General features: G+C 42.7%; 1 protein-coding gene across 7 annotated transcripts in view; it reads right to left on the reverse strand.

The window, feature by feature from the left end:
- LOC140584042 (uncharacterized) overlaps positions 1-25786 on the reverse strand; it is a 271564-nt gene that overhangs the window by 182039 nt on the left and 63739 nt on the right. The window contains exon 12 of one of the 7 annotated variants that reach the window (XM_072707988.1): positions 23752-23915. The exons of 4 other annotated variants lie outside the window; for them this stretch is intronic. In XM_072707988.1, coding sequence (XP_072564089.1) covers positions 23852-23915 — 64 coding nt within the window. In that variant the 3' untranslated portion in view covers positions 23752-23851. Of the gene's footprint in view, positions 1-23751; positions 23916-25786 lie in introns of those variants that run through there. 2 more of the 7 variants (XM_072707989.1, XM_072707991.1) reach the window with 2 other exon arrangements.

A 25786-nucleotide genomic window follows, 5' to 3' on the forward strand; every position in this document is an offset into this window, starting at 1 on the left:
GAGGGCTGCACTCATGAAACTTTACATACATGTTCTGACATTTGTCTAATGTGTGACCACTGATTTTCAGGCCACTATCTCTACGCCACATAGAAATACCACCTGACAAATGATAGGTGGGCCTGCCCCAATCAGTTAAGATTTAGAGAATAATATTTTTTCTCTGGAATGGCTCCCAATGCATCTCAATGGACCGACTAGAGAATAATATTTTTTATTTGGAATGGCGCGGCCTACATACTGCATTGCAGCCACTTATGACAAAAATCCAGCTGGTTTCAAATGAAAAAGACATAATCTTAACAGACATGTATGGATGTGATTCAAGAGCAGACAGTCTAGTTTCAGGAACACTTTGAACCATCTTCCTAGGCCACTCCTACATGGAGTTATGGCCTCTCAAATGACAGGTGGGGTGCCTCCATTCACTTAACATTGGCGACCATGGCAGATTCAAAAGGTCACTGCAGGTCAGAGGTCGGGGCTACAGTTATGAAACTTGGCAAACTAGTTTATACCTACATCTAGTTGATGTAACCCAAATTTCAGACCCCTAGCTGGTATGGTTCAGCTGTGAGGCCCCCCTGAGCTTAATATGAGGCATATAATATACAGTAATTATAAACTTAAAGTCACACCAAAGATGATGTGAAAGGCATGCCTCCATGAGACTATGTACACTTGTTCATACCAATAAGTAGTTAAAGCATGACAAATTTCAGACCCCCAGCTGGCACGGTTCAGCTGTGACCCCCCCTAATGTTGTGTGAAAAATAGTCAATCATCTCCCCATTGTCTTGCATCTGTGACTTTAGCAAATTCAAAAGGCCACTGCAGCTCTTTGTTGAGGGCTGCACTCATGAAACTTTACATACATGTTCTGACATTTGTCTAATGTGTGACCACTGATTTTCAGGCCACTATCTCTACGCCACATAGAAATATCACCTGACAAATGATAGGTGGGCCTGCCCCAATCAGTTAAGATTTAGAGAATAATATTTTTTCTCTGGAATGGCTCCCAATGCATCTCAATGGACCGACTAGAGAATAATATTTTTTATTTGGAATGGCGCGGCCTACATACTGCATTGCAGCCACTTATGACAAAAATCCAGCTGGTGTCAAATGAAAGAGACATAATCTTAACAGACATGTATGGATGTGATTCAAGAGCAGACAGTCTAGTTTCAGGAACACTTTGAACCATCTTCCTAGGCCACTCCTACATGGAGTTATGGCCTCTCAAATGACCGGTGCGGTGCCTCCATTCACTTAACATTGGCGACCATGGCAGATTCAAAAGGTCACTGCAGGTCAGAGGTAGGGGCTACAGTTATGAAACTTGGCAAGCTTGTTTACACCTACATCTAGTTGATGTAACCCAAATTTCAGACCCCTAGCTGGTATGGTTCAGCTGTGAGGCCCCCCTGAGTTTAATATGAGGCATATAATATACAGTAATTATAAACTTAAAGTTACACCAAAGATGATGTGAAAGGCATGCCTCCATGAGACTATGTACACTTGTTCATACCAATAAGTAGTTAAAGCATGACAAATTTCAGACCCCCAGCTGGCACGGTTCAGCTGTGACCCCCCCTAATGTTGTGTGAAAAATAGTCAATCATCTCCCCATTGTCTTGCATCTGTGACTTTAGCAAATTCAAAAGGCCACTGCAGCTCTTTGTTGAGGGCTGCACTCATGAAACTTTACATACATGTTCTGACATTTGTCTAATGTGTGACCACTGATTTTCAGGCCACTATCTCTACGCCACATAGAAAAATCACCTGACAAATGATAGGTGGGCCTGCCCCAATCAGTTAAGATTTAGAGAATAATATTTTTTCTCTGGAATGGCTCCCAATGCATCTCAATGGACCGACTAGAGAATAATATTTTTTATTTGGAATGGCGCGGCCTACATACTCCATTGCAGCTACTTATGACAAAAATCCAGCTGGTTTCAAATGAAAGAGACATAATCTTAACAGACATGTATAGATGCGATTCAAGAGCAGACAGTCTAATTTCAGGAACACTTTGAACCATCTTCCTAGGCCACTCCTACATGGAGTTATGGCCTCTCAAATGACAGGTGGGGTGCCTCCATTCACTTAACATTGGCGACCTTGGCAGATTCAAAAGGTCGGGACTACAGTTATGAAACTTGGCAAACTAGTTTATACCTACATCTAGTTCATGTAAACCAAATGTCAGACACCTAGCTGGTATGGTTCAGCTGTGAGGCCCCCCTGAGCTTAATATGAGGCATATAATATCCAGTAATTATAAACTTAAAGTTACACCAACGATGATGTGAAAGGCATGCCTCCATGAGACTATGTACACTTTTTCATAACAATAAGTAGTTAAAGCATGACAAATTTCAGACCCGCAGGTGGCACGGTTCAGCCGTGACCCCCCCTAATGTTGTGTGAAAAATAAAGTCAATCATCTCCCCATTGTCTTGCATCTGTGACTTTAGCAAATTCAAAAGGCCACTGCAGCTCTTTGTTGAGAGCTACACTCATGAAACTTTACATACATGTTCTGACATATGTCTAATGTGTGACCACTGATTTTCAGGCCAATATCTCTACGACACATAGAAATATCACCTGACAAATGATAGGTGGGCCTGCCTCAATCAGTTTAGATTTAGAGAATAATATTTTTTCTCTGGAATGGCTCCCAATGCATCTCAATGGACCGACTAGAGAATAATATTTTTTATTTGGAACGGCGCGGCCTACATACTGCATTGCAGCCACTTATGACAAAAATCCAGCTGGTTTTAAATGCAGGAGGCATAATCTTAACAGACATGTATAGATGGAATTAAGCAGGTACCTGTCTAGTTTTATAAACACTTTGAACCATCCTCATACGTCACTTCTACATGGAGTTATGGGCTGTCAAATGACATGTGGGGAGCTTCCATTCACTTACATAGGCACTTGAACAGCTCCCCATTGACTTGCATTGGTGACTATTATCATTTTAAATAATCATGTATTGTGAAGTGTACACCCATGAGCTGTAGCACACTTGTTTCCATATGTGACTATTTCTAGTGTAACAGTGTACATTTTGCTGTTTCCACTTGCACTCCTGTGTGAGCCAGCTTTTCCCATATATACTAATCGTATAGTGGTTAAATACTGGCCTCTAGTGGTAGCTTAGGTAGAACTGCTTGGCTCTCTCACAGTTTTGGAGATTAAGCCAGCGGTAAGTTCTATGTCAACAGCGCTCCGATGTATGCTCCAGTGAACATTTCAAATCAATACTGATTGATAGAGATTGCATCTCCCTCCTTGTAGATGTTGTCGGTGTACTTTATGTTGTTGTTTATGTAGTTTTGAATGGATTTTTGTCGCAGTTTTGAAACCGCACGTGAAGATAGCTAACATTCCGTCTCTCCCCATACTAGCATTGCTTATATATTTCAAGCTGTGCCACCCTGCGGACTCCCAACCTTGTGTTATTTGTGCCAGGTACATATCATGTACTTTCCTATGTTCATTTTGTATTTTATTTTATTCATAAATATGACACAGTTTTGGAGATTAAGCCAGCGCATTGCTTATATATTTCAAGCTGTGCCGCCCTGCGGACTCCCAACCTTGTGTTATTTGTGCCAGGTGAATAAAACCGCTGCATGGCCCCACGTCCCTTCGTTCTTTGAGTGAAAACCACAACGCAGACACATGAGGGGTTACACTAGCATACCAAATTTCAGACCCCTAGCTAGTACAGTTTAGCTGTGAGGCCTACAAACTGCATTGCAGCCACTTATGACAAAAATCCAGTTGGTTTCAAATGAAAGACACATGTATAGATGGGATTAAGCAGCAGACAGTCTAGTTTCAGGAACACTTTGAACCATCCTCATACGTCACTTCTACATGGAGTTATGGGCTGTCAAATGACATGTGGGGAGCTTCCATTCACTTTACATACATGTTCTGACATAAGTCTAATGTGTGACCACTGATTGTCAGGCCACTATCTCTACGCCACATAGAAATATCACCTGACAAATGATAGGTGGGCCTGCCCCAATCAGTTTAGATTTAGAGAATAATATTTTTTCTCTGGAATGGCTCCCAATGCATCTCAATGGACCGACTAGAGAATAATATTTTTTATTTGGAACGGCGCGGCCTACATACTGCATTGCAGCCACTTATGACAAAAATCCAGCTGGTGTCAAATGAAGGAGGCATAATCTTAACAGACATGTATAGATGAGATTCAAGAGCAGACAGTCTAGTTTCAGGAACACTTTGAACCATCTTCCTAAGCCACTCCTACATGGAGTTATGGCCTCTCAAATGACAGGTGGGGTGCCTCCATTCACTTAACATTGGCGACCTTGGCATATTCAAAAGGTCACTGCAGGTCAGAGGTCGGGGCTACAGTTATGAAACTTGGCAAACTAGTTTATACTTACATCTAGTTCATGTAAACCAAATGTCAGACACCTAGCTGGTATGGTTCAGCTGTGAGGCCCCCCTGAGCTTAATATGAGGCATATAATATCCAGTAATTATAAACTTAAAGTTACACCAACGATGATGTGAAAGGCATGCCTCCATGAGACTATGTACACTTTTTCATAACAATAAGTAGTTAAAGCATGACAAATTTCAGACCCGCAGCTGGCACGGTTCAGCCGTGACCCCCCCTAATGTTGTTTGAAAAATAAAGTCAATCATCTCCGCATTGTCTTGCATGAGCTCTTATGACAAAAATCCAGCTGGTTTCAAATGAAAGAGGCATAATCTTAACAGACATGTGTAGATGGGATTCAAGAGCAGACAGACTAGTTTCAGGAACACTTTGAACCATCTTCCTAGGCCACTCCTACATGGAGTTATGGCCTCTCAAATGACAGGTGGGGTGCCTCCATTCACTTAACATTGGCGACCTTGGCATATTCAAAAGGTCACTGCAGGTCAGAGGTCGGGGCTACAGTTATGAAACTTGGCAAACTAGTTTATACTTACATCTAGTTCATGTAAACCAAATGTCAGACACCTAGCTGGTATGGTTCAGCTGTGAGGCCCCCCTGAGCTTAATATGAGGCATATAATATCCAGTAATTATAAACTTAAAGTTACACCAAAGATGATGTGAAAGGCATGCCTCCATGAGACTATGTACACTTGTTCATACCAATAAGTAGTTAAAGCACGACAAATTTCAGACCCCCAGCTGGCACGGTTCAGCCGTGACCCCCCCTAATGTTGTTTGAAAAATAAAGTCAATCATCTCCGCATTGTCTTGCATCTGTGACTATAGCAAATTCAAAAGGCCACTGCAGCTCTTTGTTGAGGGCTGCACTCATGAAACTTTACATACATGTTCTGACATATGTCTAATGTGTGACCACTGATTTTGAGGCCACTATCTCTACGCCACATAGAAATATCACCTGACAAATGATAGGTGGGCCTGCCCCAATCAGTTTAGATTTAGAGAATAATATTTTTTCTCTGGAATGGCTCCCAATGCATCTCAATGGACCGACTAGAGAATAATATTTTTTATTTGGAACGGCGCGGCCTACATACTGCATTGCAGCCACTTATGACAAAAATCCAGCTGGTTTCAAATGAAAGAGGCATAATCTTAACAGACATGTATAGATGGAATTAAGCAGCAGCTTGTCTAGTTTCAGAAACACTTTGAAGCATCCTAATACGTCACATCTTCATGGAGTTATGGGCTGTCAAATTACAGGTGGGGTGCTTCCATTCACTTACATAGGCACTTAAACAGCTCCCCATTGACTTGCATTGGTGACTTATTATTTTAAATAATCATATATTGTGAGGTGTACACCCATGAGCTGTGGCACATTTGTTTCCATATGTGACTAGACCTAGCATGCCAAATTTCAAACCCCTAGCTGGTACCGTTCAGCTGTGAGGCCCCCCTGAGCTTAATATGAGGCATATAATATCCTGTAATTATAAATTTAAAATTACACCAAAGATGGTGTGGAAGTCGTGCCTCCCTGAGACTTTGCACACTTGTTCATACCCATAAGTAGTTAAATCATGCCAAATTATAGACTGCTAGCTGGTACAGTTCACGCTGATCCCGATTCATGTGAAGAATGTCTGTCTTGGACTCTCAGATCTCTTTTGGAATGATCACTGCAATGATCATTTTTGCTAGCTCTCAGCGGAGGCGGACACACTTCTCTCCCTCTCCCTCCCTTTATCTTCCCTGCTTTCTCCTCTCGTCTCGTCTAGTCTACTGTCTATACTTGAGAGACTCTCTCAGCCCTGCTCTTCAAAACTAAGGAAATTATGGATTTGATCAACTGGTCTCTCCACGCAATTGACACCATCTTCTCGAAGAGAAGCACAGGTCTGGGGGAACCTGACTGTCCTGCAGGAACATACGCAGCTGGCTACACGATGGACGGATGGGAGAAGTGGAGGGTCGTGTGTCTGGCAGCTCTTTCCGTGGAGGACATCGAAGACATTTACCTATTCGGAACCATGATTACAGGTCTGATGCTGATTGGATTAGGCATTGCCCTGACTTATCGGAAATTGAAGAAAACGGTGACAGCCGCTCAAAGCCCAACTAGGCTGGCCGGGATGATTGACGGACTTGGCAGAGCTGTTGGCGCCCAGACTATGGCTTTAGATCGCAAACTGGATAACATCACTGTGTCTAATGACCGCAGATTTGCTAACATCATGGAGAGGCTCACGGCTCTGCAAAGGATTTTGGATGGCGGAGACCAGCATGGACATTAGAGGAGCTGCGAAATTACAGTTTCTCGCCTGAAAACCCAAACAACCCCATTCTATCTGCTTTTGGCTCCCCCCTAATCAGCACGGGCCTTGGTCAAGGCCGCTGCTGAGCTCAACAACTCCCCCTGAAGAACAAGGCAGTGAGACTCTCTTGCATTCCTCTCCCCCAACCACAAGGACACCCTACCCCCATCCCACGCCTTCGCCGCTTCATACCCCCAGCGTGAACGAGCGGGTCCTTGTACAGCGCCGTTGGCTGCAGGACCGGACGGCTGTTTGTCTATGCTGGACTACCTCCACCTCCCCATTCCCCTCCCCTGTTGTGAGATGTGGTGACTATGTGCTTATTGCTGAGGTGTTTTTTTCTGTTCCTATATTGTACTCCCTACTGGAGTACAGTCTGGGGGCTGTTTTTTTTATTCACCTCCACTCTCCTCACGTAATCTTGTTTCTCTGAGTTTTCCTATAGTCCCCTGTCTTCCTGACCTGTCTACCCCATATTTGTGTATGTGATGTTTGCATACGTATGGTCAGGTTGATGGCCAGTTTTTTTGCTGGTACTTGTGACCAGTGACATGGTGTATTGCAATAGCAATAAAGGGTTTCATCAATCAATCAATCAATCAATCAATTAGCAAATTAACAACGATTTGGATATCAGAAAACTACCATAGACATTTGGGAGAACGCTTCTTGGAATTAAGATCATACCTGTGGAACAAAGGATTACATAAGCTGAACTTCCAGAGCTCAATTTTGGATTGCCACAGGTTGGGAATGTGGTCCTAACACATTCCAAGCGGCCATTGACTGAGCAATGCAAGTGATGGAATGGGATGAATTCCTTGGAATCCCTTCCGAACTCCATATTCCGGCCCATTTTAAAGATTCCACAATGACGAACAAAGTCCTAACCGTACCCATTTGGGAGACCGCTTCTTGGAATTAAGATCATACTTGTGGAACAAAAGATTACATAAGCTGAACTTCCAGAGCTCAATTTTGGATTGTCACAGGTTGGGAATGTGGTCCTAACACATTCCAAGCGGCCATTGACTGAGCAATGCAAGTGATGGAATGGGATGAATTCCTTGGAATCCCTTCCGAACTCCATATTCCGGCCCATTTTAAAGATTCCACAATGACGAACAAAGTCCTAACCGTACCCATTTGGGAGACCGCTTCTTGGAATTAAGATCATACTTGTGGAACAAAAGATTACATAAGCTGAACTTCCAGATCTCGATTTTGGATCGTCACTCCCATTAGAAAATTAACACTGAATTACATAAGTGCTCCTTACCCTATCCATTCGGGAGAACACTTCTTGGAATTGGAAAATCGTCTTTTTGGCCTCTATGGTCTTTGTGGCTTAATCTGTGGCTGTGCTGAAATTAGAGAATAATTTTTTTTTCTCTGGAATGGCTCCCAATGAATCTCAATGGACCGACTAGAGAATAATATTTTTTATTTGGAACGACGTGGCCTACATACTGCATTGCAGCCACTTATGATAAAAATCCTGCATGACCAGCATGGACATTAGAGGAGCTGCGAAATTACAGTTTCTCGCCTGAAAACCCAAACAACCCCATTCTATCTGCTTTTGGCTCCCCCCTAATCAGCACGGGCCTTGGTCAAGGCCGCTGCTGAGCTCAACAACTCCCCCTGAAGAACAAGGCAGTGAGACTCTCTTGCATTCCTCTCCCCCAACCACAAGGACACCCTACCCCCATCCCACGCCTTCGCCGCTTCATACCCCCAGCGTGAACGAGCGGGTCCTTGTACAGCGCCGTTGGCTGCAGGACCGGACGGCTGTTTGTCTATGCTGGACTACCTCCACCTCCCCATTCCCCTCCCCTGTTGTGAGATGTGGTGACTATGTGCTTATTGCTGAGGTGTTTTTTTCTGTTCCTATATTGTACTCCCTACTGGAGTACAGTCTGGGGGCTGTTTTTTTTATTCACCTCCACTCTCCTCACGTAATCTTGTTTCTCTGAGTTTTCCTATTGTCCCCTGTCTTCCTGACCTGTCTACCCCATATTTGTGTATGTGATGTTTGCATACGTATGGTCAGGTTGATGGCCAGTTTTTTCGCTGGTACTTGTGACCAGTGACATGGTGTATTGCAATAGCAATAAAGGGTTTCATCAATCAATCAATCAATCAATCAATTAGCAAATTAACAACGATTTGGATATCAGAAAACTACCATAGACATTTGGGAGAACGCTTCTTGGAATTAAGATCATACCTGTGGAACAAAGGATTACATAAGCTGAACTTCCAGAGCTCAATTTTGGATTGCCACAGGTTGGGAATGTGGTCCTAACACATTCCAAGCGGCCATTGACTGAGCAATGCAAGTGATGGAATGGGATGAATTCCTTGGAATCCCTTCCGAACTCCATATTCCGGCCCATTTTAAAGATTCCACAATGACGAACAAAGTCCGAACCGTACCCATTTGGGAGACCGCTTCTTGGAATTAAGATCATACTTGTGGAACAAAAGATTACATAAGCTGAACTTCCAGATCTCGATTTTGGATCGTCACTCCCATTAGAAAATTAACACTGAATTACATAAGTGCTCCTTACCCTATCCATTCGGGAGAACACTTCTTGGAATTGGAAAATCGTCTTTTTGGCCTCTATGGTCTTTGTGGCTTAATCTGTGGCTGTGCTGAAATTAGAGAATAATTTTTTTTTCTCTGGAATGGCTCCCAATGAATCTCAATGGACCGACTAGAGAATAATATTTTTTATTTGGAACGACGTGGCCTACATACTGCATTGCAGCCACTTATGATAAAAATCCAGCTGGTTTTAAATGAAGGAGGCATAATGTTAACAGACATGTATAGATGAGATTGAAGAACAGACAGTCTAGTTTCAGGAACACTTTGAACCATCTTCCTAGGCCACTCCTACATGGAGTTATGGCCTCTCAAATGACAGGTGGGGTGCCTCCATTCACTTAACATTGGCGACCTTGGCATATTCAAAAGGTCACTGCAGGTCAGAGGTCGGGGCTACGGTTATGAAACTTGGCAAACTAGTTTATACCTACATCTAGTTCATGTAAACCAAATGTCAGACCCCTAGCTGGTATGGTTCAGCTGTGAGGCCCCCCTGAGCTTAATATGAGGCATATAATATCCAGTAATTATAAACTTAAAGTTACACCAAAGATGATGTGAAAGGCATGCCTCCATGAGACTATGTACACTTGTTCATACCAATAAGTAGTTAAAGCACGACAAATTTCAGACGTCCAGCTAGTACGGGTCAGCTGTGACACCCCCTAATGTTTTTTGAAAAATAAAGTCAATCATCTCCCCATTGTCTTGCATCTGTGACTTTAGGAAATTCAAAAGGTCACTGCAGCTATTTGTTGAGGGCTGCACTGATGAAACTTTGCATACATGTTCTGACATATGTCTCATGTGTGACCACTGATTTTCAGGCCACCATCTCTATGCCACATAGAAATATCACCTGGCAAATGATGGGTGGGCCTGCCACAATCAGTTTAGATTTACAGAATAATATATTTTCTATGTAATGGCTCCCAATGCATCTCAATGGACCGACTAGAGAATAATATTTTTATTTGGAACGGCGCGGCCTACATACTGCATTGCAGCCTCTTATGACAAAAATCCAGCTGGTTTCAAATGAAAGAGGCATGTATAGATGGGATTAAGCAGCAGACAGTCTAGTTTCAGGAACACTTTAAACCATCTTCCTAGGCCACTCCTACATGGAGTTATGGCCTCTCAAATGACAGGTGGGGTGCCTCCATTCACTTAACATTGGCGACCTTGGCAGATTCAATAGGTCACTGCAGGTCAGAGGTTGGGGCTACAGTTATGAAACTTTGCAAACTTGTTTATACCTACATCTAGGCCTACATATTGCATTGCAGCCACTCATTATGGAATAACTGCTAGTTTCAAATAAAGGAGGCATAATTGTAACAGAAATTTATAAACTTTATTAAGGAGCAGCCTGTCTAGTGTCAGAAACACTTTGAACCACCTTCATACGTCACTCCTACATGAAGTTATGGGGTGTCAAATGACATATTGACTGTTTAGGGAAAAATATTTGCCATAGAGAATGACCTTTGACCATCTCACCCACAAAAAACAAACACTGAAACATCACCATCTTTCCTGCATTGGCAGTGATTTGCGGAACATAGGCGGGTTGCTGTTGATCCCGATTCATGTGAACAATGTCTGTCTTGGACTCTCAGATCTCTTTTGTAATGATCACTGCAATTAGCAAATTAACAGCGATTTGGACATCAGAAAACTACCAAATCCATTTGGGAGAACGCTTCTTGCAATTAAGATCATACTTCTGTAATGAAAGATTACATAAGCTAAATTTCCAGAACTTAATTTTAGATTGTCACTACAACTAGATAATGAACATTTAATTGCATACATGCTCCTAACCCTGAGCATTTGGGAGAGCGTTTTTTGGAATTAAGATCATATTTCTGGAATGAAAAATTCCATAAGCTGTATATCCAGATCTCGATTTTGGATTGTCCTCCAATTAGAAAATGAACATTGAATTGCATACATGCTCCTTACCCTGAGCATTTGGGAGAGCGTTTTTTGGAATGTGAGATCATGTTTTTGAACTCAAAAAGGCATCACTGTGCCACCTGGTGGACAAAAACGCCATTACGATGAGGTTGGGAATGTGGTACTAACATGTTCCAAGCGGCCATTGACTGAGCAATGCAAATGATGGAAAGGGATTAATTCCCTGGAATTCCTTCCAAACTGCCTATTCCGGCCCATTTTAAAGTTTCCGCAATGATGAACATAGCCCTAACCCTAACCCTAACCCTAACCCTAACCCTAACCCTAACCCCCCTGAGCTTAATATGAGGCATATAATATCCAGTAATTATAAACTTAAAGTTACACCAAAGATGATGTGAAAGGCATGCCTCCATGAGACTATGTACACTTGTTCATACCAATAAGTAGTTAAAGCAAGACAAATTTCAGACCCCCAGCTGGCACGGTTCAGCTGTGACCCCCCCTAATGTTGTGTGAAAAATAGTCAATCATCTCCCCATTGTCTTGCATCTGTGACTTTAGCAAATTCAAAAGGCCACTGCAGCTCTTTGTTGAGGGCTGCACTCATGAAACTTTACATACATGTTCTGACATTTGTCTAATGTGTGACCACTGATTTTCAGGCCACTATCTCTACGCCACATAGAAATATCACCTGACAAATGATAGGTGGGCCTGCCCCAATCAGTTAAGATTTAGAGAATAATATTTTTTCTCTGGAATGGCTCCCAATGCATCTCAATGGACCGACTAGAGAATAATATTTTTTATTTGGAATGGCGCGGCCTACATACTGCATTGCAGCCACTTATGACAAAAATCCAGCTGGTTTCAAATGAAAAAGACATAATCTTAACAGACATGTATGGATGTGATTCAAGAGCAGACAGTCTAGTTTCAGGAACACTTTGAACCATCTTCCTAGGCCACTCCTACATGGAGTTATGGCCTCTCAAATGACAGGTGGGGTGCCTCCATTAACTTAACATTGGCGACCATGGCAGATTCAAAAGGTCACTGCAGGTCAGAGGTCGGGGCTACAGTTATGAAACTTGGCAAACTAGTTTATACCTACATCTAGTTCATGTAACCCAAATTTCAGACCCCTAGCTGGTATGGTTCAGCTGTGAGGCCCCCCTGAGCTTAATATGAGGCATATAATATCCAGTAATTATAAACTTAAAGTTACACCAAAGATGATGTGAAAGGCATGCCTCCATGAGACTATGTACACTTGTTCATACCAATAAGTAGTTAAAGCATGACAAATTTCAGACCCCCAGCTGGCACGGTTCAGCTGTGACCCCCCCTAATGTTGTGTGAAAAATAGTCAATCATCTCCCCATTGTCTTGCATCTGTGACTTTAGCAAATTCAAATGGCCACTGCAGCTCTTTGTTGAGGGCTGCACTCATGAAACTTTACATACATGTTCTGACATATGTCTAATGTGTGACCACTGCTTTTCAGGCCACTATCTCTACGCCACATAGAAATATCACCTGACAAATGATAGGTGGGCCTGCCCCAATCAGTTAAGATTTAGAGAATAATATTTTTTCTCTGGAATGGCTCCCAATGCATCTCAATGGACCGACTAGAGAATAATATTTTTTATTTGGAATGGCGCGGCCTACATACTGCATTGCAGCCACTTATGACAAAAATCCAGCTGGTTTCAAATGAAAAAGACATAATCTTAACAGACATGTATGGATGTGATTCAAGAGCAGACAGTCTAGTTTCAGGAACACTTTGAACCATCTTCCTAGGCCACTCCTACATGGAGTTATGGCCTCTCAAATGACAGCTGGGGTGCCTCCATTCACTTAACATTGGCGACCTTGGCAGATTCAAAAGGTCACTGCAGGTCAGAGGTCGGGGCTACAGTTATGAAACTTGGCAAACTAGTTTATACCTACATCTAGTTCATGTAACCCAAATTTCAGACCCCTAGCTGGTATGGTTCAGCTGTGAGGCCCCCCTGAGCTTAATATGAGGCATATAATATCCAGTAATTATAAACTTAAAGTTACACCAAAGATGATGTGAAAGGCATGCCTCCATGAGACTATGTACACTTGTTCATACCAATAAGTAGTTAAAGCATGACAAATTTCAGACCCCCAGCTGGCACGGTTCAGCTGTGACCCCCCCTAATGTTGTGTGAAAAATAGTCAATCATCTCCCCATTGTCTTGCATCTGTGACTTTAGCAAATTCAAAAGGCCACTGCAGCTCTTTGTTGAGGGCTGCACTCATGAAACTTTACATACATGTTCTGACATTTGTCTAATGTGTGACCACTGATTTTCAGGCCACTATCTCTACGCCACATAGAAATATCACCTGACAAATGATAGGTGGGCCTGCCCCAATCAGTTAAGATTTAGAGAATAATATTATTTCTCTGGAATGGCTCCCAATGCATCTCAATGGACCGACTAGAGAATAATATTTTTTATTTGGAATGGCGCGGCCTACATACTGCATTGCAGCCACTTATGACAAAAATCCAGCTGGTATCAAATGAAAGAGACATAATCTTAACAGACATGTATGGATGTGATTCAAGAGCAGACAGTCTAGTTTCAGGAACACTTTGAACCATCTTCCTAGGCCACTCCTACATGGAGTTATGGCCTCTCAAATGACCGGTGGGGTGCCTCCATTCACTTAACATTGGCGACCATGGCAGATTCAAAAGGTCACTGCAGGTCAGAGGTAGGGGCTACAGTTATGAAACTTGGCAAGCTTGTTTACACCTACATCTAGTTGATGTAACCCAACTTTCAGACCCCTAGCTGGTATGGTTCAGCTGTGAGGCCCCCCTGAGCTTAAAATGAGGCATATAATATACAGTAATTATAAACTTAAAGTTACACCAAAGATGATGTGAAAGGCATGCCTCCATGAGACTATGTACACTTGTTCATACCAATAAGTAGTTAAAGCATGACAAATTTCAGACCCCCAGCTGGCACGGTTCAGCTGTGACCCCCCCTAATGTTGTGTGAAAAATAGTCAATCATCTCCCCATTGTCTTGCATCTGTGACTTTAGCAAATTCAAAAGGCCACTGCAGCTGTTTGTTGAGGGCTGCACTCATGAAACTTTACATACATGTTCTGACATTTGTCTAATGTGTGACCACTGATTTTCAGGCCACTATCTCTACGCCACATAGAAATACCACCTGACAAATGATAGGTGGGCCTGCCCCAATCAGTTAAGATTTAGAGAATAATATTTTTTCTCTGGAATGGCTCCCAATGCATCTCAATGGACCGACTAGAGAATAATATTTTTTATTTGGAATGGCGCGGCCTACATACTGCATTGCAGCCACTTATGACAAAAATCCAGCTGGTTTCAAATGAAAAAGACATAATCTTAACAGACATGTATGGATGTGATTCAAGAGCAGACAGTCTAGTTTCAGGAACACTTTGAACCATCTTCCTAGGCCACTCCTACATGGAGTTATGGCCTCTCAAATGACCGGTGCGGTGCCTCCATTCACTTAACATTGGCGACCATGGCAGATTCAAAAGGTCACTGCAGGTCAGAGGTAGGGGCTACAGTTATGAAACTTGGCAAGCTTGTTTACACCTACATCTAGTTGATGTAACCCAAATTTCAGACCCCTAGCTGGTATGGTTCAGCTGTGAGGCCCCCCTGAGTTTAATATGAGGCATATAATATACAGTAATTATAAACTTAAAGTTACACCAAAGATGATGTGAAAGGCATGCCTCCATGAGACTATGTACACTTGTTCATACCAATAAGTAGTTAAAGCATGACAAATTTCAGACCCCCAGCTGGCACGGTTCAGCTGTGACCCCCCCTAATGTTGTGTGAAAAATAGTCAATCATCTCCCCATTGTCTTGCATCTGTGACTTTAGCAAATTCAAAAGGCCACTGCAGCTCTTTGTTGAGGGCTGCACTCATGAAACTTTACATACATGTTCTGACATTTGTCTAATGTGTGACCACTGATTTTCAGGCCACTATCTCTACGCCACATAGAAAAATCACCTGACAAATGATAGGTGGGCCTGCCCCAATCAGTTAAGATTTAGAGAATAATATTTTTTCTCTGGAATGGCTCCCAATGCATCTCAATGGACCGACTAGAGAATAATATTTTTTATTTGGAATGGCGCGGCCTACATACTCCATTGCAGCTACTTATGACAAAAATCCAGCTGGTTTCAAATGAAAGAGACATAATCTTAACAGACATGTATAGATGCGATTCAAGAGCAGACAGTCTAATTTCAGGAACACTTTGAACCATCTTCCTAGGCCACTCCTACATGGAGTTATGGCCTCTCAAATGACAGGTGGGGTGCCTCCATTCACTTAACATTGGCGACCTTGGCAGATTCAAAAGGTCGGGACTACAGTTATGAAACTTGGCAAACTAGTTTATACCTACATCTAGTTCATGTAAACCAAATGTCAGACACCTAGCTGGTATGGTTCAGCTGTGAGGCCCCCCTGAGCTTAATATGAGGCATATAATATCCAGTAATTATAAACTTAAAGTTACACCAACGATGATGTGAAAGGCATGCCTCCATGAGACTATGTACACTTTTTCATAACAATAAGTAGTTAAAGCATGACAAATTTCAGACCCGCAGGTGGCACGGTTCAGCCGTGACCCCCCCTAATGTTGTGTGAAAAATAAAGTCAATCATCTCCCCATTGTCTTGCATCTGTGACTTTAGCAAATTCAAAAGGCCACTGCAGCTCTTTGTTGAGAGCTACACTCATGAAACTTTACATACATGTTCTGACATATGTCTAATGTGTGACCACTGATTTTCAGGCCAATATCTCTACGACACATAGAAATATCACCTGACAAATGATAGGTGGGCCTGCCTCAATCAGTTTAGATTTAGAGAATAATATTTTTTCTCTGGAATGGCTCCCAATGCATCTCAATGGACCGACTAGAGAATAATATTTTTTATTTGGAACGGCGCGGCCTACATACTGCATTGCAGCCACTTATGACAAAAATCCAGCTGGTTTTAAATGCAGGAGGCATAATCTTAACAGACATGTATAGATGGAATTAAGCAGGTACCTGTCTAGTTTTATAAACACTTTGAACCATCCTCATACGTCACTTCTACATGGAGTTATGGGCTGTCAAATGACATGTGGGGAGCTTCCATTCACTTACATAGGCACTTGAACAGCTCCCCATTGACTTGCATTGGTGACTATTATCATTTTAAATAATCATGTATTGTGAAGTGTACACCCATGAGCTGTAGCACACTTGTTTCCATATGTGACTATTTCTAGTGTAACAGTGTACATTTTGCTGTTTCCACTTGCACTCCTGTGTGAGCCAGCTTTTCCCATATATACTAATCGTATAGTGGTTAAATACTGGCCTCTAGTGGTAGCTTAGGTAGAACTGCTTGGCTCTCTCACAGTTTTGGAGATTAAGCCAGCGGTAAGTTCTATGTCAACAGCGCTCCGATGTATGCTCCAGTGAACATTTCAAATCAATACTGATTGATAGAGATTGCATCTCCCTCCTTGTAGATGTTGTCGGTGTACTTTATGTTGTTGTTTATGTAGTTTTGAATGGATTTTTGTCGCAGTTTTGAAACCGCACGTGAAGATAGCTAACATTCCGTCTCTCCCCATACTAGCATTGCTTATATATTTCAAGCTGTGCCACCCTGCGGACTCCCAACCTTGTGTTATTTGTGCCAGGTACATATCATGTACTTTCCTATGTTCATTTTGTATTTTATTTTATTGATAAATATGACACAGTTTTGGAGATTAAGCCAGCGCATTGCTTATATATTTCAAGCTGTGCCGCCCTGCGGACTCCCAACCTTGTGTTATTTGTGCCAGGTGAATAAAACCGCTGCATGGCCCCACGTCCCTTCGTTCTTTGAGTGAAAACCACAACGCAGACACATGAGGGGTTACACTAGCATACCAAATTTCAGACCCCTAGCTAGTACAGTTTAGCTGTGAGGCCTACAAACTGCATTGCAGCCACTTATGACAAAAATCCAGTTGGTTTCAAATGAAAGACACATGTATAGATGGGATTAAGCAGCAGACAGTCTAGTTTCAGGAACACTTTGAACCATCCTCATACGTCACTTCTACATGGAGTTATGGGCTGTCAAATGACATGTGGGGAGCTTCCATTCACTTTACATACATGTTCTGACATAAGTCCAATGTGTGACCACTGATTGTCAGGCCACTATCTCTACGCCACATAGAAATATCACCTGACAAATGATAGGTGGGCCTGCCCCAATCAGTTTAGATTTAGAGAATAATATTTTTATTCTGGAATGGCTCCCAATGCATCTCAATGGACCGACTAGAGAATAATATTTTTTATTTGGAACGGCGCGGCCTACATACTGCATTGCAGCCACTTATGACAAAAATCCAGCTGGTGTCAAATGAAGGAGGCATAATCTTAACAGACATGTATAGATGAGATTCAAGAGCAGACAGTCTAGTTTCAGGAACACTTTGAACCATCTTCCTAAGCCACTCCTACATGGAGTTATGGCCTCTCAAATGACAGGTGGGGTGCCTCCATTCACTTAACATTGGCGACCTTGGCATATTCAAAAGGTCACTGCAGGTCAGAGGTCGGGGCTACAGTTATGAAACTTGGCAAACTAGTTTATACTTACATCTAGTTCATGTAAACCAAATGTCAGACACCTAGCTGGTATGGTTCAGCTGTGAGGCCCCCCTGAGCTTAATATGAGGCATATAATATCCAGTAATTATAAACTTAAAGTTACACCAACGATGATGTGAAAGGCATGCCTCCATGAGACTATGTACACTTTTTCATAACAATAAGTAGTTAAAGCATGACAAATTTCAGACCCGCAGCTGGCACGGTTCAGCCGTGACCCCCCCTAATGTTGTTTGAAAAATAAAGTCAATCATCTCCGCATTGTCTTGCATGAGCTCTTATGACAAAAATCCAGCTGGTTTCAAATGAAAGAGGCATAATCTTAACAGACATGTGTAGATGGGATTCAAGAGCAGACAGACTAGTTTCAGGAACACTTTGAACCATCTTCCTAGGCCACTCCTACATGGAGTTATGGCCTCTCAAATGACAGGTGGGGTGCCTCCATTCACTTAACATTGGCGACCTTGGCATATTCAAAAGGTCACTGCAGGTCAGAGGTCGGGGCTACAGTTATGAAACTTGGCAAACTAGTTTATACTTACATCTAGTTCATGTAAACCAAATGTCAGACACCTAGCTGGTATGGTTCAGCTGTGAGGCCCCCCTGAGCTTAATATGAGGCATATAATATCCAGTAATTATAAACTTAAAGTTACACCAAAGATGATGTGAAAGGCATGCCTCCATGAGACTATGTACACTTGTTCATACCAATAAGTAGTTAAAGCACGACAAATTTCAGACCCCCAGCTGGCACGGTTCAGCCGTGACCCCCCCTAATGTTGTTTGAAAAATAAAGTCAATCATCTCCGCATTGTCTTGCATCTGTGACTATAGCAAATTCAAAAGGCCACTGCAGCTCTTTGTTGAGGGCTGCACTCATGAAACTTTACATACATGTTCTGACATATGTCTAATGTGTGACCACTGATTTTGAGGCCACTATCTCTACGCCACATAGAAATATCACCTGACAAATGATAGGTGGGCCTGCCCCAATCAGTTTAGATTTAGAGAATAATATTTTTTCTCTGGAATGGCTCCCAATGCATCTCAATGGACCGACTAGAGAATAATATTTTTTATTTGGAACGGCGCGGCCTACATACTGCATTGCAGCCACTTATGACAAAAATCCAGCTGGTTTCAAATGAAAGAGGCATAATCTTAACAGACATGTATAGATGGAATTAAGCAGCAGCTTGTCTAGTTTCAGAAACACTTTGAAGCATCCAAATACGTCACATCTTCATGGAGTTATGGGCTGTCAAATTACAGGTGGGGTGCTTCCATTCACTTACATAGGCACTTAAACAGCTCCCCATTGACTTGCATTGGTGACTTATTATTTTAAATAATCATATATTGTGAGGTGTACACCCATGAGCTGTGGCACATTTGTTTCCATATGTGACTAGACCTAGCATGCCAAATTTCAAACCCCTAGCTGGTACCGTTCAGCTGTGAGGCCCCCCTGAGCTTAATATGAGGCATATAATATCCTGTAATTATAAATTTAAAATTTCACCAAAGATGGTGTGGAAGTCGTGCCTCCCTGAGACTTTGCACACTTGTTCATACCCATAAGTAGTTAAATCATGCCAAATTATAGACTGCTAGCTGGTACAGTTCACGCTGATCCCGATTCATGTGAAGAATGTCTGTCTTGGACTCTCAGATCTCTTTTGGAATGATCACTGCAATGATCATTTTTGCTAGCTCTCAGCGGAGGCGGACACACTTCTCTCCCTCTCCCTCCCTTTATCTTCCCTGCTTTCTCCTCTCGTCTCGTCTAGTCTACTGTCTATACTTGAGAGACTCTCTCAGCCCTGCTCTTCAAAACTAAGGAAATTATGGATTTGATCAACTGGTCTCTCCACGCAATTGACACCATCTTCTCGAAGAGAAGCACAGGTCTGGGGGAACCTGACTGTCCTGCAGGAACATACGCAGCTGGCTACACGATGGACGGATGGGAGAAGTGGAGGGTCGTGTGTCTGGCAGCTCTTTCCGTGGAGGACATCGAAGACATTTACCTATTCGGAACCATGATTACAGGTCTGATGCTGATTGGATTAGGCATTGCCCTGACTTATCGGAAATTGAAGAAAACGGTGACAGCCGCTCAAAGCCCAACTAGGCTGGCCGGGATGATTGACGGACTTGGCAGAGCTGTTGGCGCCCAGACTATGGCTTTAGATCGCAAACTGGATAACATCACTGTGTCTAATGACCGCAGATTTGATAACATCATGGAGAGGCTCACGGCTCTGCAAAGGATTTTGGATGGCGGAGACCAGCATGGACATTAGAGGAGCTGCGAAATTACAGTTTCTCGCCTGAAAACCCAAACAACCCCATTCTATCTGCTTTTGGCTCCCCCCTAATCAGCACGGGCCTTGGTCAAGGCCGCTGCTGAGCTCAACAACTCCCCCTGAAGAACAAGGCAGTGAGACTCTCTTGCATTCCTCTCCCCCAACCACAAGGACACCCTACCCCCATCCCACGCCTTCGCCGCTTCATACCCCCAGCGTGAACGAGCGGGTCCTTGTACAGCGCCGTTGGCTGCAGGACCGGACGGCTGTTTGTCTATGCTGGACTACCTCCACCTCCCCATTCCCCTCCCCTGTTGTGAGATGTGGTGACTATGTGCTTATTGCTGAGGTGTTTTTTTCTGTTCCTATATTGTACTCCCTACTGGAGTACAGTCTGGGGGCTGTTTTTTTTATTCACCTCCACTCTCCTCACGTAATCTTGTTTCTCTGAGTTTTCCTATAGTCCCCTGTCTTCCTGACCTGTCTACCCCATATTTGTGTATGTGATGTTTGCATACGTATGGTCAGGTTGATGGCCAGTTTTTTCGCTGGTACTTGTGACCAGTGACATGGTGTATTGCAATAGCAATAAAGGGTTTCATCAATCAATCAATCAATCAATCAATTAGCAAATTAACAACGATTTGGATATCAGAAAACTACCATAGACATTTGGGAGAACGCTTCTTGGAATTAAGATCATACCTGTGGAACAAAGGATTACATAAGCTGAACTTCCAGAGCTCAATTTTGGATTGCCACAGGTTGGGAATGTGGTCCTAACACATTCCAAGCGGCCATTGACTGAGCAATGCAAGTGATGGAATGGGATGAATTCCTTGGAATCCCTTCCGAACTCCATATTCCGGCCCATTTTAAAGATTCCACAATGACGAACAAAGTCCTAACCGTACCCATTTGGGAGACCGCTTCTTGGAATTAAGATCATACTTGTGGAACAAAAGATTACATAAGCTGAACTTCCAGATCTCGATTTTGGATCGTCACTCCCATTAGAAAATTAACACTGAATTACATAAGTGCTCCTTACCCTATCCATTCGGGAGAACACTTCTTGGAATTGGAAAATCGTCTTTTTGGCCTCTATGGTCTTTGTGGCTTAATCTGTGGCTGTGCTGAAATTAGAGAATAATTTTTTTTTCTCTGGAATGGCTCCCAATGAATCTCAATGGACCGACTAGAGAATAATATTTTTTATTTGGAACGACGTGGCCTACATACTGCATTGCAGCCACTTATGATAAAAATCCAGCTGGTTTTAAATGAAGGAGGCATAATCTTAACAGACATGTATAGATGAGATTGAAGAACAGACAGTCTAGTTTCAGGAACACTTTGAACCATCTTCCTAGGCCACTCCTACATGGAGTTATGGCCTCTCAAATGACAGGTGGGGTGCCTCCATTCACTTAACATTGGCGACCTTGGCATATTCAAAAGGTCACTGCAGGTCAGAGGTCGGGGCTACGGTTATGAAACTTGGCAAACTAGTTTATACCTACATCTAGTTCATGTAAACCAAATGTCAGACCCCTAGCTGGTATGGTTCAGCTGTGAGGCCCCCCTGAGCTTAATATGAGGCATATAATATCCAGTAATTATAAACTTAAAGTTACACCAAAGATGATGTGAAAGGCATGCCTCCATGAGACTATGTACACTTGTTCATACCAATAAGTAGTTAAAGCACGACAAATTTCAGACCCCCAGCTGGCACGGTTCAGCCGTGACCCCCCCTAATGTTGTGTGAAAAATAAAGTCAATCATCTCCCCATTGTCTTGCATCTGTGACTTTAGCAAATTCAAAAGGCCACTGCAGCTCTTTGTTGAGGGCTGCACTCATGAAACTTTACATACATGTTCTGACATATGTCTAATGTGTGACCACTGATTTTCAGGCCACTGTCTCTACGCCACATAGAAATATCACCTGACAAATGATAGGTGGGCCTGCCCCGATCAGTTAAGATTTAGAGAATAATATTTTTTCTCTGGAATGGCTCCCAATGCATCTCAATGGACCGACTAGAGAATAATATTTTTTATTTGGAACGGCGCGGCCTACATACTGCATTGCAGCCACTTATGACAAAAATCCAGCTGGTTTCAAATGAAAGAGGCATAATCTTAACAGACATGTATAGATGGAATTAAGCAGCAGCTTGTCTAGTTTCAGAAACACTTTGAAACATCCTAATACGTCACATCTTCATGGAGTTATGGGCTGTCAAATTACAGGTGGGGTGCTTCCATTCACTTACATAGGCACTTAAACAGCTCCCCATTGACTTGCATTGGTGACTTATTATTTTAAATAATCATATATTGTGAGGTGTACACCCATGAGCTGTGGCACATTTGTTTCCATATGTGACTAGACCTAGCATGCCAAATTTCAAACCCCTAGCTGGTACCGTTCAGCTGTGAGGCCCCCCTGAGCTTAATATACGGGAAAAGTTCAATGTCATTGAAACACTGTTGCAACTTTCTGTGTGAACTGCCAACATAGGTGTTGTTCCCGTGGGAAAGTTTTTTTGCACTAATTGTTGTCTCCTCCATTCTGCCCATTTCTGACCACTACACTAATAGTATGCAAGAGTTTAATAAAACACAAAACAAATTATGTAAAATTATAGTATTTATTTTGTCTGTAGAAATCCTCTTCTAGACAAAGTCATGCAATTAGAAGTCAGTCTGATCAAGCTAACAACATTATTCAGAGATAAGACTTTTAAAACAGTCAAGTTTGACTGGAACACAACGAGAGGGTACATCTGAGGCCTAAAATTTCCTTACATTAAAAATTTTAAATTACACCAAAGATGTTGTGAAAGGCTTGCCTCTTTGAGACTTTGCACACTTGTTCATACCAATAAGTAGTTAATGCATGCCAAATTTCAGACCCCTAGCTCGTATGGTTCAGCCGTGACCCCCCCTAATGTTGTGTGAAAAATAAAGGTAATCATCTCCCCATTGTCTTGCATCTGTGACTTTAGCAAATTCAAATGGCCACTGCAGCTCTTTGTTGAGGGCTGCACTCATGAAACTTTACATACATGTTCTGACATATGTCTAATGTGTGACCACTGATTTTCAGGCCACTATCTCTATGCCACATAGAAATATCACCTGACAAATGATAGGTGGGCCTGCCCCAATCAGTTTAGATTTAGAGAATAATATTATTTCTCTGGAATTGCCCCCAATGCATCTCAATGGACCGACTAGAGAATAATATTTTTTTATTTGGAATGGCGCGGCCTACATACTGCATTGCAGCCACTTATGACAAAAATCCAGCTGGTTTCAAATGAAAGAGGCATAATCTTAACAGACATGTATAGATGTGATTCAAGAGCAGACAGTCTAGTTTCAGGAACACTTTGAACCGTCTTCCTAGGCCACTCCTACATGTAGTTATGGCCTCTCAAATGACAGGTGGGGTGCCTCCATTCACTTAACATTGGCGACCTAGGCAGATTCAAAAGTCACTGCAGGTCAGAGGTTGGGGCTACAGTTATGAAACTTGGCAAACAAGTTTATACCTACATCTAGGCCTACATATTGCATTGCAGCCACTCATTATGGAATACCTGCTAGTTTCAAATAAAGGAGGCATAGTCGTAACAGAAATTTATAAACTTTATTAAGGAGCAGCCTGTCTAGTGTCAGAAACACTTTGAACCACCTTCATTCGTCACTCCTACATGAAGTTATGGGGTGTCAAATGACATATTGACTGTTTCGGGAAAAATATTTGCCATAGAGAATGACCTTTGACCATCTCACCCACAAAAAACAAACACTGAAACATCACCATCTTTGCTGCATTGGCAGTGATTTGCGGAACATAGGCGGGCTGCTGTTGATCCCGATTCATGTGAACAATGTCTGTCTTGGACTCTCAGATCTCTTTTGTAATGATCACTGCAATTAGCAAATTAACAGCGATTTGGACATCAGAAAACTACCATATTCATTTGGGAGAACGCTTCTTGCAATTAAGATCATACTTCTGTAATGAAATATTACATAAGCTAAATTTCCAGAACTTAATTTTAGATTGTCACTACAACTAGATAATGAACATTTAATTGCATACATGCTCCTAACCCTGAGCATTTGGGAGAGCGTTTTTTGGAATTAAGATCATATTTCTGGAATGAAAAATTCCATAAACTGTATATCCAGATCTCGATTTTGGATTGTCCTCCAATTAGAAAATGAACATTGAATTGCATACATGCTCCTTACCCTGAGCATTTGGGAGAGCGTTTTTTGGAATGTGAGATCATGTTTTTGAACTCAAAAAGGCATCACTGTGCCACCTGGTGGACAAAAACGCCATTACGATGAGGTTGGGAATGTGGTACTAACATGTTCCAAGCGGCCATTGACTGAGCAATGCAAATGATGGAAAGGGATTAATTCCCTGGAATTCCTTCCAAACTGCCTATTCCGGCCCATTTTAAAGTTTCCGCAATGATGAACATAGTCCTAACCCTAACCCTAACCCTAACCCTAACCCCCTAACCCCCTAACCCTAACCCTAACCCTAACCCCCTAACCCCCTAACCCTAACCCTAACCCTAACCCTAACCCTAACCCTAACCCTCCGGGGGGCCCGAGGAGTTCGCGGCCATACCACAGGAAGTACGCTAGGGGGAGCCACGTAAGTCCCTGAAAAGGAGAGGGCAGTTAAAGGCAATTATGTACCCTGATATAAGGTCATTTGGACATAAGTGAACCTGATGTATGGTCACTGGATACGGCAATACTTACCTGTTGGTGGCGTCGCTGCTCCAAAGGTCCCTCCGGGGCTGCTGCTTGGTGCGGTGATACTTACCTGGAGTCGTCTTGTCCTCGCTGTCGCCATTCCCTGAAAACAAATTTGGAGAGGGGATGTTTAAATTTCAGAGGGCAATTATGGATTACCCCGATTTGTGGGAAGGCTGGGGTCATGGACTGGGGGGATCGACCCAGATAGGCCCGCGCCTAACTGTTGCCTTCGTGCACAGACTTTGGGGCTTGCCCCATACCCTCAAACCTACCCTGCCAGTGCCATCTGGGTCATTGCACTTAATCCTCTCAGCGCCTGTACCGCCAGCCTCGAGGCCTATCTTGGCCAAATAATTTTTTGCCGGTTCCCTGATGAAGGTGTGGCAACCTGAAACACGTGTAGGAGCCTGATCTTGAGCCTTATTGTTGGACAGATCACGGCCAACCAAAATTTAGTTAAAGTAATATGGCCTAAACCACCCCTAGGCCCTAAACTTAACCTTTGACCCTAAGGCCATTCCTGCCTAGGGCCCAATTATGCCCCTGACCTAACCCTAAGGCCT

This window comes from Paramormyrops kingsleyae, unplaced genomic scaffold (assembly GCF_048594095.1).
Source record: "Paramormyrops kingsleyae isolate MSU_618 unplaced genomic scaffold, PKINGS_0.4 ups30, whole genome shotgun sequence".
In the NCBI taxonomy this organism is placed as follows: Eukaryota; Metazoa; Chordata; class Actinopteri; order Osteoglossiformes; family Mormyridae; genus Paramormyrops; species Paramormyrops kingsleyae.